At 38.1% G+C, this 14,754-nt stretch overlaps 1 protein-coding gene across 4 annotated transcripts in view; it reads right to left on the bottom strand.

The window, feature by feature from the left end:
• Nucleotides 1-13,292, bottom strand: part of slain2 (SLAIN motif family, member 2) — a 141,091-nt gene extending 127,799 nt beyond the window's left edge. For 2 of the 4 annotated variants that reach the window (XM_051927651.1, XM_051927654.1), the window contains exon 1: nucleotides 12,658-13,290. In XM_051927651.1, the coding sequence (XP_051783611.1) occupies nucleotides 12,658-12,989 (332 nt within the window). In that variant the 5' untranslated portion in view covers nucleotides 12,990-13,290. Of the gene's footprint in view, nucleotides 1-12,657 lie in introns of all 4 variants that reach the window. The other 2 variants (XM_051927653.1, XM_051927652.1) reach the window with 2 other exon arrangements.
• Nucleotides 13,293-14,754: the final 1,462 nt, after the last annotated feature.

Genomic DNA, 14,754 nt, shown 5'->3' with positions numbered 1-14,754 from the left:
AGAGTCAACTCACAGCTGCGCGCACCAGTGCGTGCGTGGCGGATGCGTACGGCTGACGTTTTCATTGTCTACCACCTCCGCTAATCATTCTTGAGGCAGATTGAAGACTTAAGTGCCAGCTTAACTGAAAAATTAAAGAAAATATACTAAGTTTTAAAACAAATCAGTTTTAACGGGAAAAGATGCCGACGAAAGAAGAGAAGCAGCGGGACGCTAGGGTGAAGAGCTGCTCATTAAGCAGCAAGCTCATCAACCTCTGAGCAAACGAATGGTAAACGTACAGAGAAAGAGGATAAATACTATGAATGGTCATGTCAAGTATATTCACTCCACGTTATCGTGCAGTGCACTGTTACTGGTATTTTGATAAAAGAATCTGAATAACATATAAGAAGCGTATAAATTATTAAACAGTAAAACATTAACATTTAAGAAGTAAAGATACATTGAGTACTACTGTAGTGCTTTCGGGTATAGTACATTTTTTGTTTGCCCATTACATGCATAAATGTATACATTTTTTGGTGTACCTACCCAAGAACACGCGACATGACCCGGCAGTTAAAAATTTATCGCTCCAGCAATTTTAACTCTGTTACAAAGTCATCTAATATGGTATTGCAAACGGCAGCAGGAGCGTTTCTATAAACTCAATTTAAACTTACTGTTTACACCGTGCTTTGAAGATGCATAGTATGCGACACGTGTTTCGCCGTAATTGTGGGCTCATTAGGAGTACACAGTCACTGCACTCCCTTACTGGAATCGATCCTCGGACGTAGAGGCGAAGCCCCTAACGTTGTGCTACGGCGTGTGGTTCGTTCATTTGACAGCATGTAGATCGGGGTAATTACATTGCAGGCATTCGTAGTCTGATTCACAATCTGATTGTATGGGTGGTTACCTACCAGGTAACGCTTGTGGTTGGTGAGCAAGTCGGCTAACTTCTGCCACGGTGCCCTCTTTCAGTTGCGAGAAGCAGATCATACAATGGTTGAAATAGTTTAATATATATAGCAAAATCACCGCGCTTCGCAGGGGCGAATATGGTATTGCAAACGGCAGCGTTTCTATAAACTTAATTTGAAGTTACGGTTTATACCGTGCTTTGTTTCATATTCTTTTCCTACTTTATCAATTGTGTAATGTGTTTTTTGAACAGGTTTGATTCATGGAAGTGATCACTCCTGCTGCGTTCAGTCACTTCACGTGAGCCGCTCTCTTGTGTGATGTTGCGATGTCCACGGGTTTATTTAATGTTAGCTAAGTCCCGGCAGTTAAAAGTTTCTCGCTACAGCAATTTTAACTCTGTTACAAAGTGATGCAAACTCTCGTTTATACCTCGTGTCTTCTCATTAAAGTTGTATCTCGCGAATATGGCATTGCAAACGGCAGCGGGAGCGTTTCTATAAAGTTAATTTAAGGTTAGGTTTATACCGTGCTTTTTTATACCTCGTGTCTTCTCATTAAACTTGTATCTCGCGAATATGGTATTGCAAACGGCAGCGGGAGCGTTTCTATAAAGTAAATTTAGACTTACGGTTTACACCGTGCTTTTTTATACCTCGTGTCTTATGAAGATGCTTGTATGCGTCACTCACTCGCTTCTTATTGTTTCGCTGCCTTGTCAATTGTGTAATGAGTGTTTTCTTCAGCGCTCTTTGGGGCTCCTCCTTCTTTTCTACGTACTGAGTTCACAGTCAGTTCACGTGATTACGTGGGAGGCGTGATGACGCGACACGCAACTCAGTCTCCTACGGCCATCTTGCTGCCTTCCATTACAGTATATGGACAAAAAAGAGGTTCCAGTTATGACCATTACGCGTATAATTTTGAAATGAAACCTGCCTAACTTTTGTAAGTAAGCTGTAAGGAATGAGCCTGCCAAATTTCAGCCTTCCACCTACATGGGAAGTTGGACAATTAGTGATGAGTGAGTCAGTCAGTCAGTCAGTCAGTCAGTGAGGGCTTTGCCTTTTATTATTATAGATACAGTAATCCCTCCTCCATCGCGGGGGTTGCGTTCCAGAGCCACCCGCGAAATAGGAAAATCCGCGAAGTAGAAACCATATGTTTATCTGGTTATTTTTAGAATGTCATGCTTGGGTCACAGATTTGCGCAGAAACACAGGAGGTTGTAGAGAGACAGGAACGTTATTCAAACACTGCAAACAAACATTTGTCTCTTTTTCAAAAGTTTAAACTGTGCTCCATGACAAGACAGAGATGACAGTTCTGTCTCACAATTAAAAGAATGCAAACATATCTTCCTTTTCAAAGGAGTGCAAAGCAAGCAGTCAAAAAAAAAATCAATAGGGCTTTTTGGCTTTTAAGTATGCAAAGCACCGCCGGTACAAAGCTGTTGAAGGCGGCAGCTCACACCCCCTCTGTCAGGAGCAGAGAGAGAAAGAGATAGAGAGAGAGATAAAAAATCAATACGTGCACTTTGAGCTTTTAAGTATGCGAAGCTCTGTGCAGCATGTCCTTCAGGAAGCAGCTGCACACAGCCCCCCTGCTCACACCCTCCTACGTCAGCGCATGAGAGAGAGAGAGAGAGAGAGAGAAAGTAAGCTGGGTAGCTTCTCAGCCATCTGTCAATAGCGTCCCTTGTATGAAATCAACTGGGCAAACCAACTGAGGAAGCATGTACCAGAAATTAAAAAACCCATTGTCCGCAGAAACCCGCGAAGCAGCGAAAAATCCGCGATATATATTTAAATATGCTTACATATAAAATCCGCGATGGAGTGAAGCCGCGAAAGGCGAAGCGCGATATAGCGAGGGATCACTGTATACATATGACAGGAACTGCCTCCGTATTCTCACTCAAGCAGAATCAATTTACTTGTCAATCACCTGCTGAGAAATATTATAATGCAATGACAAATTTATTTATGTATAAATAAGGAAGAATATGTCCATATACAGAAGAGAAGCTTTTGTGATAAGCAATAATGAAGTTTAAACAATCAAACTGGATTGTTGACATAATAAAATGAAAACTGTGAAGATTTAAAAAGACAAAGTAAAAAAAATTCTTCTGTTAGACAACAAATTACACTGTTAATAATTTTGTTTATTAGTTGGCTCCTGTCACCTGCAGGATTTATCCTATGACGATGGCTATTATGAATCTCTTCCAAATGCAAGTTTCCATAAATATCTTTCCATGCCAGGTGTATTTCAAACTGCTGACACTGTAACTCTGTTTTAGTTCGAGTAAAAACAAAAACTAAGAACTAAATCGAAAACAAGTGAATACAAGAGATGAATAAAACAACAGTATTTGGAAATCAATATGATAACACTAGCCACAGAAGATACAGTACATTGATAAACTGAACATTAGTTGACAAAAGCCATAAAATTCTCAAACCTGCTTACTCTAGCCGAGGTCACAAGGGACCAGACCCTAGTTGTGGATTCAATCCCAGCATGCTGGATCACTGAGGCAGAAGTTTATAAACACTAAAGCACAATAAATGTTATTTTTTTCCTCCGTTTTTTATAGCTTTGTTCATGGCATTGCAATTTCAACTTAAAGTGGATACCATAAGTAAAAAAATCAATTTAATGATAATTCAAAGTGATATTTCAGCTAAAACCAAGTAAAATCCTTAAATAACTTATTTAGATAAAAAAAAAAAACAATTTTCTTGATGTTACTTTCTCACTGTATAAAATGTTACTGTTTCCATCACATTTCCTCTCATGTCTTGCTTCCTTAAAGGGAAAAAAGATTAATCTATTTCATTATATTCCTGCTGTTCTTGTAATATGGAGACCAAAACTTTTAACAGCACATTAACTTACTTGTGTTACATTTATTACTGCATACAACTAACCATCATCAGTCTGTTTGATAACTTTTCAACATACGGTAATAGCATAATGCTTGCCAGCTTCCATTTATTTCCCCAATTTGCAGTGAATGCCGAACAAAAGTGGTAAAATGTTGTTAAGTCCTGGCACTTTGTTCTTTGTGTTTTTTCTTTCTACCTTACTGCTTCATCCCATAATCTCCATCTCTACCTTATACGACTTGACTATTCCCTTCAGCAAATGGCATATAATTTAGATTAGATTGGATAAACTTTATTAATCCCATGGGGAAATTCAGATGCATGAAGCAGCAGAAAAATAGAAAACAAGGATACAGACCCCAAGGATATAAAATACAGCCAATCAATAAGTAAATAAATAAATAGAAAATAAACATAACAAGTATATTAGGTGGAAGCATTGAATTGCCTGATGACAGTGGGGAAAAAAGACCCCCCACAGGCACTTCTATTTGCACACCATAGAGGGGTCTTTTCATGACGGCATCCAATTTTGCCATCATCCTCTTTTCCACAATAGCTTCCAGTGTGTTCCATGTTTCTTCACAGGTGAAAAGTCCCAAAATAAGCGTATTTGTTATTTTCTTATATGTTTGTTTGACATCACACTGGATGTTCTCAATACCCTAGAACAGTTCCAGAACAAAATTTCCTATGGCTACAATAATGACAAAATGCATTATTTGTGGGTGGTATACTGCTTAGTGCTGCAACCTTACAGCTCTATGAGACTGTGACCAAACCGATCATTTATTTTGTACAGGACAAAAAAAAAAATAGGATTTCACCAAGCTACATGTTTCTTGATTAAAGTTACTTGAAATTTTCTAGTTATACAGTGTTGGTTGTTTTCTTCATCCATAATGTACAGTATGTGGGAACAGGAAACTGAACTGTGTCTTTAAACAGCTTGGATTCCTTTTTTGTTTCATGCCATTTCTTAATCTGAATTTGAAATAAAAATATTCCAGTGTACAGTCCATTAGATATTGTAGAATGAACTGAAAATAAAAAATAATCAACTTTATGCCCGAGTATTCTAAATCACATTGTTAAGTGAACGTAATTAACATTTTTTTGCTCCCTAAGCATTTTTTTTTTAAAAAGGATTCTCGCCACCCAACATGCCATATTTTTTCTAAACATTATTCAGCCTTAAGTAAACTATACTATACAGTAGGGCAGGGGGATATATCTAATATACTCAATGCATCATGGCTTATTCTTCATTGGATTTAGTAAATGACTATACTGCACAAATCAAGTACAAATTGTTGCACAACTTATTTTTTGTTGTTTTTAAATTCTTTGAATCCAGCAGCCTGTTTTTGGTCCACCCACATAGTGGTGTATACCCGAAAGGTCAGTATAATGGCCCATCTATCTATTGTCATAACCATTCTGGCCTGAATAACAACCTACACATATCTGATAGATAGATAGATAGATAGATAGATAGATAGATAGATAGATAGATAGATAGATAGATAGATAGATAGATAGATAGATAGATAGATAGATAGATAGATAGATAGATAGATAGATAGATAGATAGATAGATAGATAGATAGATAGATAGATAGATAGATAGATAGATAGATAGATAGATAGATAGATAGATAGATAGATAGATAGATAGATAGATAGATAGATAGATAGATAGATAGATAGATAGATAGATAGATAGATAGATAGATAGATAGATAGATAGATAGATAGATAGATAGATAGATAGATAGATAGATAGATAGATAGATAGATAGATAGATAGATAGATAGATAGATAGATAGATAGATAGATAGATAGATAGATAGATAGATAGATAGATAGATAGATAGATAGATAGATAGATAGATAGATAGATAGATACTTTATTAATCCCAATGGGAAATTCACAATTCTGTATATGCTATATAACTGTTACGCTACTTTATTCTCTAAATCTTGCAGTCCGCTGCCGTAGAGGTATTTTCTCGAAAGTCCATTATACCTCTTTGCTGTCATAACCCGCAATACTGGCTTTAGCTATATTAGACTATGTACATAATACACCACTGTCTAATTGTGCTATTTCTTTTTTTTTGGCAGCTGCAGGTCAGATTTGTTTTTTCTCATAGGCTTCAAGAAGAAAACAGAAAGGATTTCAGTTGTACTTTACGCATCTATTGTTTGAGTTGATCTCATGCTAGTGTGCATAGAGAAGTACAAGCAAGGAGAGAAAGCTTTTGCCCTTCTGCTCCATGGGAGGTTTCTCTGCCCTTGAGCTCACCTTAGGACATCAGCGTTAAGATGTAACAGGTGTACCACTCCAGTCAAACTCCCCACCTGTCACTACCCTTGGTGCGAGCTGCACCGTGCCCAAGGCAGTTCAGGTGGTTGAGAAAGGAAAGATGCACGTTGATTGATCGGAAGGCAATAAAAATAATGTGAATTGTCTTTGTGCATTGCTTCTGGCACTAAAAACCGTTTTGAAGCTCAAAGGTCCAGTTTTAGCATTAGGTCCTTATAATGGATGGGGGAAAATAATGGAAACCGCAAGACTAAAATGGGACACAGTATCCTACAGTATCAATCTGTTATATTTTGGCTTTTCATCATATTACCATTAAATGTAGTGTGATATGACTGTTATTGTTATTTAAAATTGCTCTAATTGAAACCTCTAATAATTACTAACAAGAACGAATTAATGCAGACATACATTGCTGCATGCAGGGACTACTAGAATCATCATATTGGTGTGATTTTTTGAATCAAAGGGTCAAACCAAGAATTTATAAAGTTCTTTAGAGGAGATTTCAAAATACTGTAGTGAAATATTTTTTGTGTATCGTGAAATAGCCTAAAAATATCACAAAATTATTTATAGGCCATATAACCCAACTCTAATATACAGCATAAATGAGTACACACCCTTCTGAAAGCTAAAACTCAGATCTCTCTCTTTACAAATAAGAAACATCTGACAATCTTTTAATTACATTACTCCGTCTGCAACACTGGTTTATTACTTAAGAGTAACACGTGAATACCGAGCAAGAAAGCATACTTTTTTAATACAATATTAAAAAAGGACATTTTGCAAAATTGAGTACACCCTCATACAAACTGCATAATACAACTCTAAAATATGTTGGAGGAGGCCAAGTTAAGAGTAATTTATGTGCAGGTAAGTCAATGTAATGAGAACACCTTCAATTAAGAGTGGAATGCAACTCATTTAATGACCTCAAAAATTATTCAAGGGCTACTGTTGAATTCCTAAGGAAGAAAAACATGAAAGCGCAGGAGTGGCCAGGTATACCCACAACCCTGACCCCAACGAGCACCTGTGGTAACTTTAGAAGACACAAGTTGAGCAGCACTCTCCATCAAGCAACAAGGCACTGAAGGAGGTCATCTTCTGGGAGTGGAACAGGATAGGCGTGATAATATGGTGTGAACTTGTACACACAATTCCAAGAAGAATCACTGCAGTAGTAAACATACCAAGCACCCAATTCAAACAGTAATTTCAACACACATCTTTTTAGTAATATCAATAAGGAAAGTTTACAGGGAGATATTATAGTCATGGGGGACTTTAATTATCCAAATATTAACTGGGATAACCTTACAGATGGTGGAGTACAAGAGCAGGAGTTTTTAGAAGTAATCAATGACTGTTTTTTAACACAGCATGTTAAAGCACCAACACGGGGTGAAGCCTGTCTGGATATAGCATTTTGTAATAATCAGGATAGAATTGAGGGTGTAGAGGTGATTGAACCACTAGGGTCAAGTGACCATAATGTAATACAATTCTCAGTATTTTGTAAGAGTGCCGATGCAAAGACTAAAATTGTTAAGTTGAACTTTGGTAGGGCTAATTTTGAGCAGATGCGGCAAAGTCTAAGTAGGATACACTGGGATAAGCTTTTAAGTGTGGAGACAGTTGAGGAGCAGTGGAACAGATTTAAAAATGTTTTACATGTAATGCAGGACAGATACATCCCTAAATTTGGAATTAATAGGAAACGAAAAAAAACTCCACGGTGGATTAATAAAGATTTAAAAAAGAAGTTGCAAAGGAAAAAACTGCTTTATAAGGCATATAAGACTAATGACTGCAAAGTGAATTGTAGAGCGTCTGAGAACATGAGGGCAACCATTAAGAAGGATATCAGGAAGGCTAAAAGACAGTTGGAGAGGAATATAGAAGATAAGGTGAAAGAAGACCCTAAGAGATTCTTTCAGTATTTTAGTAGTAAAAGAACAGTCAAGGAGGAGGTCAAGTGCATCAGGAATAGTAAAGGGGAATTAAAAAGATACAGACAGTGAAATAGCGGATGCATTAAACTTGCATTTTTCTGAGGTGTTTACAAGTGAGCAAGTGGATAACCTCCCAGAGGTAACAGGGACTACTAAGGAGGTACTGAGGGATTTGGAAATTGTAGAGGGAGAAGTACTGCTCAGATTAAATAAGCTGAAATCGAACAAATCACCAGGACCAGATAATATTTATCCTCATGTTCTTAAGGAGGCTAGTGAGTACATATATAAACCCTCGACGCATATTTTTAGGAAGTCACTGCGCACTGGAGAGATTCTGAAGGACTGGAAAATGGCAAATATCATCCCATTATATAAAAAGGGTGACAGGGCAGATCCAAGCAACTATAGGCCAGTAAGTTTAACATGCATCACAGGAAAATTAATGGACGGAATTATTAAGGATAAGATCGAGCAACACCTGGCAAGGACAGGAGTTATTCTAAGCAGTCAGCATGGGTTCAGAAAAGGGAGGTCATGTTTTACTAACATGCTGGAATTCTATGAGGAGCCAACAAAAGGATACGATCAAAGTGGAGCTTATGATATTATTTATCTGGACTTTCAGAAAGCATTTGATAAGGTGCCACATGAGAGGTTGGGCATCAAATTAAAAGAGGTGGGAGTTCAGGGTGATGTTTGTAGATGGGTGCAGAATTGGCTCAGACACAGGAAGCAGAGGGTGATGGTGCGAGGAACCTCATCAGAACTGGCTGATGTTAAGAGTGGTGTTCCACAGGGGTAAGTTCTAGGGCCGCTGCTATTTTTAATATATATATAAATGATTTAGATAGTAATATAAGTAACAAGCTGGTTAAGTTTGCAGATGATACCAAGATAGGTGGATTAGCAGATAATTTGGAATCCGTTATATCATTACAGAAGGACCTGGATAGCATACAGGCTTGGGCAGATTTGTGGCAGATGAAATTTAATGTCAGTAAATGTAAAGTATTGCACATTGGAAGTAAAAATGTTAGGTTTGAATACACAATGGGCGGTCGGAAAATCGAGAGTACACCTTATGAGAAGGATTTAGGAGTCATAGTGGACTCTAAGCTATCGACTTCCCAATAGTGTTCAGAAGCCATTAAGAAGGCTAACAGAATGTTAGGATATATAGCACGATGTGTGGAGTACAAGTCCAAGGAGGTTATGCTCAACCTTTATAATGCACTGGTGAGGCCTCATCTTGAGTACTGTGTGCAGTTTTGGTCTCCAGGCTACAAAAAGGACATAGCAGCACTAGAAAAGGTCCAGAGAAGAGCGACTAGGCTGATTCCAGGGATACAGGGGTTGAATTATGAGGAAAGATTAAAAGAGCTGAGTCTTTACAGTTTAAGCAAAAGAAGATTAAGAGGTGACATGATTGAAGTGTTTAAAATTATGAAGGGAATTAGTGCACTGGATCGAGACTGTTATTTTAAAATGACTTCATCAAGAACACGGGGACACAGTTGGAAACTTGTTAAGGGTAAATTTCGCACAAACATTAGGAAGTTTTTCTTTACACAAAGAACGATAGAAACTTGGAATAAGCTACCAAGTAGTGTGGTAGACAATAAGACGTTAGGGTCTTTCAAAACTCGACTTGATGTTTTCTTGGAAGAAATAAGTGGATAGTACTGGCGAGCTTTGTTGGGCTGAATGGCCTGTTCTCGTCTAGAGTGTTCTAATGTTCTAATTTCCCCCTGGGGACAAATAAAGACTACTAGACTACTACTACTAGAAAACTACATGCTTTTAGAATTTAACCAAGGTTATATATACTACTTTTTGCCATCCTCGACTTAAATTTGCCTAATATGTTATCAATCCATCTAAAATGAGAACATTCTTATATGTTGTTATTAAGCATGTGTTTAAAAAAATGTAAATGTTGCTATCTGTGAATTGTAACAGCCATAATTTGGACAAAGGAACATATTCTTATTTCAGTATGGATGTACTCATGTATGCTGTATGTTACATATTGTCTTGTGTAGCTCTTTAGTAAATCCCACTGCTTCCTACAACTGAATGATAATGAAGAAATGCTCCTTTCTACATTGTGCTCAGTCTTGCATACCACACAAAGAAAGTCTTCATAGAAATGTACACAAACACTGTCAGATTGTAACAGATAAATGAACGAGAAGCATGACAGCCTGGTGATAGAATATATCTTTTAGAAAGATGACAGTGAATGAATGAATTACCCAATAACTCTACTACATTAATCTATGTTGGAGTGATGCTTCTAGATGGCACCTTTGATGTCCGTCATAGCTTCCCCCACCAACAATTCAATCATTTATTTACCAAACTCACTTATGAGCGTCATTGAGATGTGGTTTAAAAGTTGATGATTCTTACAATCCACAATCTGCGAAGTATACACACTGCTTGGGATCACTGGAGTTGCAAAGAGTACAGCCATCAGAACCATCATAAAGGTCTGGGCTAATCAGCCCTGGCTGGGTTACCTGGGTGCAGTTGTCCAATGTTGAAAGATATGAAACACCCAATGAACCCACGGTACATCATTGAAGATCTCATAATTTGGATTAATGTATCAGAATATCTTACTACAAAAATGAATACAGAGTATGTTAACATATACTGTATTTATAATGACACAGCTTCAAACTATCATAGGTTGAAGATATAAAAAGCGCATAAAAAAATGGAGTTTCAAAGTATACAATTTTTCCTTGGATATTGCTGGAAATATCCAGAGATTAGTGTTCAGCCCCATGCTAATTCCTTCTTTGCATACAATTCTATCAATGGTAGCTGTAATCAATTCATTACAACCTGTATTTGAATAAGCAAGTCTGGAAACTGAATGCTGTAGTAACATATCCATGGATCCAAATAAAAACAAGTACTGCCTGCACTGCATGTTCTACAGTATCTACTTAAGCATAACATTAACATATATGACAAAAACCTGGGCCTGAAATGTCAATGCTATTTTCTAATTTTATTATTTCAAGCTAACACCGCTAAAGGTCAGTCCAATCTTAAAACTATAATAACTTATAAACATTTAAAGTACTCATCAACTTCATCTTATTTATCACTAAAACCCTGATCATACTTTTACATCAGTCACAAAAATACAACTTAAAAATCTAAAACTATACTCATTTTTTTTGAGAAACTGAAAAAATGCAACAACAACAACAAAAAACCCTTTCATAATTTCTTCATTTACAAGGATAAATGAATTTATTTACAAGGATGTGAATTTCCCCTTGGGATTAATAAAGTATCTAACTATCTAAAGAATCTTATGAATCTAAACTCCATCCTGCTTTGTCTACCACTTAATTACACAACTCATGCTATGGAATATTATTTCATTTTCACTCAATGAACCTTGCACTAAAGATACACTTATCAAAAAATTCATGCTATTTAGACCTCAGTTATTGTACAATAAATCACCTCGTTGACTGTTAGCACTCACTAAAGAAATATATGTACAACTTGACACTGTATTTGCCACTTATCTATAAGATAACTAACAAAAGATGTGTGCAATCCCTGCTTGAGGGTTGTTCACTTATTAACAATCCCCATTTTGGGGGAATTACAATTAACAAATTTTTTGAACATGCATTCAACTGCAGGATCCCAGAGAGCCCACTGTGTCACAAGTGGGCATAAGGAAAGAACCAAACATGGGCCAAATAACATGACAATACTTCTGTAAAACGCAAATACTGCAACAAAAAATGTTTTGGAGATATTTATGTACTTTACTATAGTCTCTTATGTTTCATGTGCTATATAATAAATTGCAGGAAGTACAGCTGACTACATGGAAAAATAGTTTTGAGAGTTAAATTACACTGAAAGATGTTATAAATCCAAGAACCTCAGTGACCAGAATTTCAGTGTGCAATTCTCAAATCTTCCATGTGCTTCACGCATAATGCAGAGTTAAATGTATTTGTACAATGTGCTACTTTTGGCAGTCTTCACATTCTAATAGCTGGACAAGCATGCAGAAGATAAACACATTTAAAATATAATTGTTTATCCAATAAGACATATGTGGGGATAGATTAAAGGCCCATATATGCATCTATGAGAGCACCAACAAAAATTCACATATACAAGAATAAGTTTAATTTTAAGGTGTGAACCAAATACTAATTAATACCATTTGCTTTGAGAAAGGGGCACACAAAGGGGAATTGAACAATTGCTTGGAACCTTACCTCCATGTCAGTGAATCTGTGAATTGTGAGACAAGGCTAATCGACCGGAGATGCACAAGAGGAACTAAAGGCAAGGCGGCAAGTACATGGTGGCAAAAGTAAAATATGTTCAGGTGATCGCCCGTCACCATCGCCAATTAGCTTTACAGGCGTCTGCTTGCCACGGCTCACATATTCACTCATTTAACACCAAACGATGCCTCACTTGACAATGAGCAAACCAGTCAAGACACATGGAGACAGAGAGCCAACCAAGTGATGTAACCTCCCCACGCCCAGGGTGTGAACTCACCAGCTGTCCTCCTCCTGCAGCGGATCGTCCATGTCCAGGTTTAGCGGCTCCACCTCATCAAGCACGCCGGCCGGCTCCTCGTCCTCTGTCGGGGACGTGCTCGGGCTCAGACTACGAGGAGCTGTCTCTAACGTGTCAAAGCCCCTAGTCACAGCACAGAGCCCCGGTGGTTCATTTGAGGAGCCAGTCGTCCGTACTCCCGCGCCCCCGGAAGAGCCAACAATAATGGATCTACTGCGCAGCTGTTTATTCTGCCTTTCCAATTTCTTCACCAGATCCTGTAGTTTCCGCACCTCTAAGTCGGCGTTAATGTTGGAATTGATATCCTCCATTGGGTGACCAGTCCTGGACGCCTGCGTTTCTGTTTGCCGTGTCTAAGAATATCTCCCTCCTGTGCTCGCACTCATGGGCCGCGAAGCTCTTCGGTTGGCGGATACTCAGCTATACATTTTAAAAACCGGGCTGTCATGCTGCTCCTGGTCGTCATCTTGTTCCACTAATCAGAAGCGCACCGCCAACCGCGGCCATCTTAACCGTCACGCTAGGTTGCCAAGTCTGACGACAAAAAAGGCCGCACAGTCTTTAAAAACAAGCCCGAACCACTTCGACAGAGAGGAAGGAGACACGCGAGTGAATGGGCGGGGCAGAGGAGGCACTCGTATGTGGCAGATGAAATCTCGACCAATCAAACAGCATTACGGACGCGATTGGCTGCGGTCTGAAACAGGTGATTGGCCATTCACGCGTCGTTCACACGGGCCACCGTTTAGCCCAATAAAAATAACAAGTTAAAGTACGCTTGTGTTGAGTTCTGTCACAAGTAAATGGCAGTCTTCAACAAAAATGCGTTTTTGTGACACCGACATTTTGAATCATACATGTTCTCTTTATGTTATAAAGATCTAGCAACTTAAAGCGTTCACGTCAGCTACTGACGCGAATCGTGCCCGCGCAAAGGTGGAGGGACTTTAACGTCGAAAGCAACGGAAACCGCCTTTCTCCAGCTCGAGCCCGCCATCCGACCTTTTTAGTGTAAACAATGTTCTGAGTTGTGATACGTGACGCCCTCCAACTGGATGCTTCTATGTCAAACAAGCAGAGCAAACTTTCTACACCCGTCTTTGCTTTAGACGACACTCTGCATTCCCTTTCGGGTGACACCCACCGCCAAGAGAGCGGATCACTTAGTCATCAGGAGCTGCGTTAATTTTGTGTCAGACAAAATAACAAAGTTATTACACATCGTACTGTTTGAACGTTATCAAATAATACAGAATTACAAATAATACTTAGAACCTGCTTGTGACTTCTTTATTTAAAAGCCACACACTAAAAAAAGAAGAAAACATAATTAGACGATTGTCAGCAGATTACTTAATTCAGACCAAAAAGTTAAATATGAGCGTTCTCTGTGCTCTTAGTAGCTATAATTGCCTTCCCATTGACCTCTGCCTGTTTTAGGAATAGACAGTGGCGCAGTGAATTTAAAGGAACGGTACGTAAATGAAGTTTAAAGAAAATTTCTGTGGAAATTGTCTGGCTTAAAGCAGAAAAAGGGATGGAAGGGTCAGGAAAGGGAGATGAGAAGAGAAATAAAAATAGATACTTGGGCTAGTCATCCGTTTTTCCATACAACAGAAATCAGATACAATTATAATGATACGTTTGTTAGGAAAAGGGCTGAAAACCAATCATTTGACCACTGTTGTCATTAGAATTAAAATACTGTAGGCACGCCATTTAAGCATAGGGAAGGACATCCAATAAAAGTGAGAGCTGAAACAAGTACAGTTCTGAAGTAAGTCACTGGGTTCCCATTGCCTCGAATGACTTGAAGAATTCAGTGGCTGAAGATGGAGTAAATGTGCATCGCTCAAATATCATATGCTATGCACAACAGTAGCCTGTACAGAGGGATGGCAGGGAAGAAACTCAAAAAGAATCATCTTAGATACAACTTTATTTATCCCTAGAGGGAAAGTTGGCGTTTTACAGAAGCTCTTTAAATAATATATATTTATATCTATCTATATCTATATGTATATACAGTAGGCTATCTCACTAAAGTGAGTACAACCCTCACATTTTAGTAAATAT

This window comes from Erpetoichthys calabaricus, chromosome 5 (genome assembly GCF_900747795.2).
Source record: "Erpetoichthys calabaricus chromosome 5, fErpCal1.3, whole genome shotgun sequence".
NCBI lineage: Eukaryota > Metazoa > Chordata > Cladistia > Polypteriformes > Polypteridae > Erpetoichthys > Erpetoichthys calabaricus.
This window is presented reverse-complemented; position numbering and strand designations above follow the sequence as displayed.